Consider the following 1,464-nt stretch of genomic DNA (forward strand, 5'->3'; position numbering starts at 1 on the left):
ACAATGGGCTCAAGTATGTGAGGATGGCGCAGGACCCAGAGGAGTTTATTCCCTTGTAAATAGGTCTCTATGAATAGAAATAAACTCTATGGCACATAAGAACAATAATATGTATTGAAAACTGTTGTTGTTGTTCTTATGTGCCGTCAAGTTGGACCCGACACATAGTGACCCCTCCTTGGGCTTCCGAGGCAGTATCACTATGGAAGTAGATTGCCCAACCTTCCTTCTGAGGACTGGCTGGTGGGTTTGAACCATCAGCCTTCTGGTTAGCAGTCAAGTGCATTAGGCACTATGCTACCAGAGCTCCCACATTGAAAACTACTAAGAGATAATTTATATTGGTTCAGACTCCATATTTCATTTTTTTATGTAATGCAACAGTATATTCATGCCTTTGGAAAAGAGACAATCCTGTGCATCATATCCATAAATGCTTTTTTCACTTTTTGGTTCCTCAGAGTGTAGATGAAAGGGTTCAGAAGTGGTGCAACTGAGGTATTGAGCACCGCAATTCCCTTGGAGAATGATATTTTCTGTTTGACTGAAGGTTTAACATACATGAAGATGCAACTGCCATATGAAAGGGAGATCACAATCATGTGAGAAGAACATGTAGAAAAAGCTTTTTGCCTCTGACTAGTAGAAGGAATTTTGAAAATTGTCAGGGCAATATAGGTGTATGATATCATCACCATTATCAACGTGACCAAGAGTGTCACTGAAGCTGAAGTGAAAGCCAACATCTCAATGAGGTGCGTGTCTGAGCAGGAGATCTGCAGGAGGGGAGTAGTGTCACAGTAGAAATGATCAACAACATTGGAGGCACAGAAGTCAAGCTTTAGACCTAAGAGAAGTGGTACAAAGATGGTAAAGAACCCAGCAACCCAACAGCTGAGGACAAGCTGTATGCAGATTTTGAGGTTCATGATGGTTGTATAATGCAGAGGCTTACAGATGGCCACATAGCGGTCATATGACATAGCTGCCAACAGGTAAAATTCAGATGCTCCAAGAAGGAAGGCAAAAAACACTTGTACGGCACAACAGTTATAGGAAATTGTTTTGTCCCCAGTTGCCATCATAACCAGCAGCTTAGGGATGCATGCAGTAGTATAAGAAATTTCTAAGAAGGAAAAATTCTGAAGGAAAAAGTACATGGGGGTCTTGAGGTGAGCATCCAGCAGGGTGAGTGTGATGATGATCAGATTGCCAATGATGCTTAGCAAGTAGGTGATAAGCAAGAAAATAAATAATACAACTTTCCATTGTGGGTCATCAGTCAAACCTACTAGGACAAACACTGTCACTCTTGTATGGTTTCCCATTATAGTCCCCTGACTTTTACCATTTCTAAATAGGAAAAAATAAAGAATAACATAAAAAAATACTCAGACTACACTTGGATGTTATGAAAGGACAACTGTCACAACTAGTGTTTTAGCTAAAGTCAGCACAGCAATG

General features: G+C 40.6%; 1 protein-coding gene across 1 annotated transcript; it reads right to left on the bottom strand.

Annotated features, from left to right (window-relative positions):
- Positions 1-389: 389 nt before the first annotated feature.
- LOC103204393 (olfactory receptor 6C74-like) lies at positions 390-1,373 on the bottom strand. Its single transcript, XM_007949592.2, has one exon. The coding sequence runs from the start codon at positions 1,326-1,328 to the stop codon at positions 390-392; it is 939 nt and encodes a 312-aa protein (XP_007947783.1). The 5' UTR covers positions 1,329-1,373.
- Between the last annotated feature and the right edge of the window lie 91 nt (positions 1,374-1,464).

The sequence above is a fragment of the Orycteropus afer genome, unplaced genomic scaffold, assembly GCF_000298275.1.
Source record: "Orycteropus afer afer isolate SDZICR_OR568_19922 unplaced genomic scaffold, OryAfe1.0 scaffold00247, whole genome shotgun sequence".
Taxonomy (NCBI): domain Eukaryota; kingdom Metazoa; phylum Chordata; class Mammalia; order Tubulidentata; family Orycteropodidae; genus Orycteropus; species Orycteropus afer.